At 59.1% G+C, this 1272-nt stretch overlaps 1 protein-coding gene across 3 annotated transcripts in view; it reads left to right on the forward strand.

Moving 5' to 3' along the window:
- Positions 1 to 1084, forward strand: part of STX18 (syntaxin 18) — a 106701-nt gene extending 105617 nt beyond the window's left edge. For all 3 annotated transcript variants that reach the window (XM_019716691.2, XM_019716690.2, XM_019716689.2), the window contains exon 11: positions 162 to 1084. In XM_019716691.2, coding sequence (XP_019572250.2) covers positions 162 to 257 — 96 coding nt within the window. In that variant the 3' untranslated portion in view covers positions 258 to 1084. The remainder of the gene's footprint in view (positions 1 to 161) is intronic.
- Positions 1085 to 1272: the final 188 nt, after the last annotated feature.

Raw genomic sequence — 1272 nt, forward strand, 5'->3', positions numbered from 1 at the left:
GCCCATGTGTCTTCTCGGGGATTTTAGCCCGACTGTTTGGTTTTGCTCAATAAGCAAGCCGCCTGTTAAGCATAGGATGGGGCGATGCACGCAGGTGCAGCCCGGTGGGGGCGCTGTCGGGGGCCGTGGAGGGTGAAAACGCCTGTGCTCCCGTCCTCCAGGCCATCAAAAACAACGCGGGCTTCCGAGTGTGGGTGCTGTTCTTCCTGGTCATGTGCTCCTTCTCCCTGCTCTTCCTCGACTGGTACGACAGCTAGCTGCCCGGGCGCTGTCGCCGGAGCGTGGTCAGGGCCAGGTCTGACCACAGAGCCACTGGTGAGAGGGGGGTGGGGAGAGGCAGACCCATACGCTCACAGAAGGGGCGCCCAGACCACCAAGGAGCAAAAGGAAAACAATGGACACAATTGAAAGTGGCCTGTGCAGCCCCCCAGCTGCCTCTGGGCTTGGAGGAGGCACGACCTTCCCTCCTGGGGTGAGAGCCCTCAGCACGGATGACTGTTCCCTAAGGCTTCTTCCCCGCCTGAGCCTACTGAGACCTGCTCTATTGTGGCAAACTCACCTTTGCCTTGTTAACCTAATAAATACATGGCAGCCACTTCACATGTCGCTGGGTACAAGTGCAGAAATCCAGCAGCCGCCTGCCTGCCTGCCTCCTGTTGGGAAGACGTGTGGGACCAGCCGGCCTGCTCCTCCCAGAACTGCTACCCCAACACTTCGTCCTGACAGGGCGGGCAGGGGCCCGGGAAGCCTGACTTCCTGCCTCAGGGCCCTGGGCCCCAGGAGAACCAGGCCTGCGGCTCTGGGCCTGTGCATCTGACCTTCTAGGAAACAAAATGGGAACGCCTGTTTGTACCTGCAAGCACGAGGCACCTGGAGCCATATCTGTGCAGGAAGCATCCCGGTGTCCCAAGGGCCACCTCAGTGCGGGTGCGGACGGCTCCTGTGACATGCGTGTTACAGTGTTGGACAGCCATGGGGACCCCTGTGTTATTTGCAGAGTGAAAAGGTGAATGAACTGACAGTCAATAAAGTACATGTCTCCTGGCAGACACGAACGGGCTTGCCTCGGCACCACTGAAAGCTCTGTGCAGGAGTCTTGGGGACTAGTTAGTACTCAGTATGCTTCCCTCCGCTGCGCAGCACCTGACCCCACACCGCACACCCCCTGCCCTGCGGTCGTGGCCACTGTTTCCAAACACCCTCGATAAGAATGCAGTTTGCTTTGGAAGCACATTTCAGGAAACGGGAATGGAATTGGCCGTGAGCAGCATG

Source organism: Rhinolophus sinicus, linkage group LG02 (assembly GCF_036562045.2).
Source record: "Rhinolophus sinicus isolate RSC01 linkage group LG02, ASM3656204v1, whole genome shotgun sequence".
In the NCBI taxonomy this organism is placed as follows: Eukaryota; Metazoa; Chordata; class Mammalia; order Chiroptera; family Rhinolophidae; genus Rhinolophus; species Rhinolophus sinicus.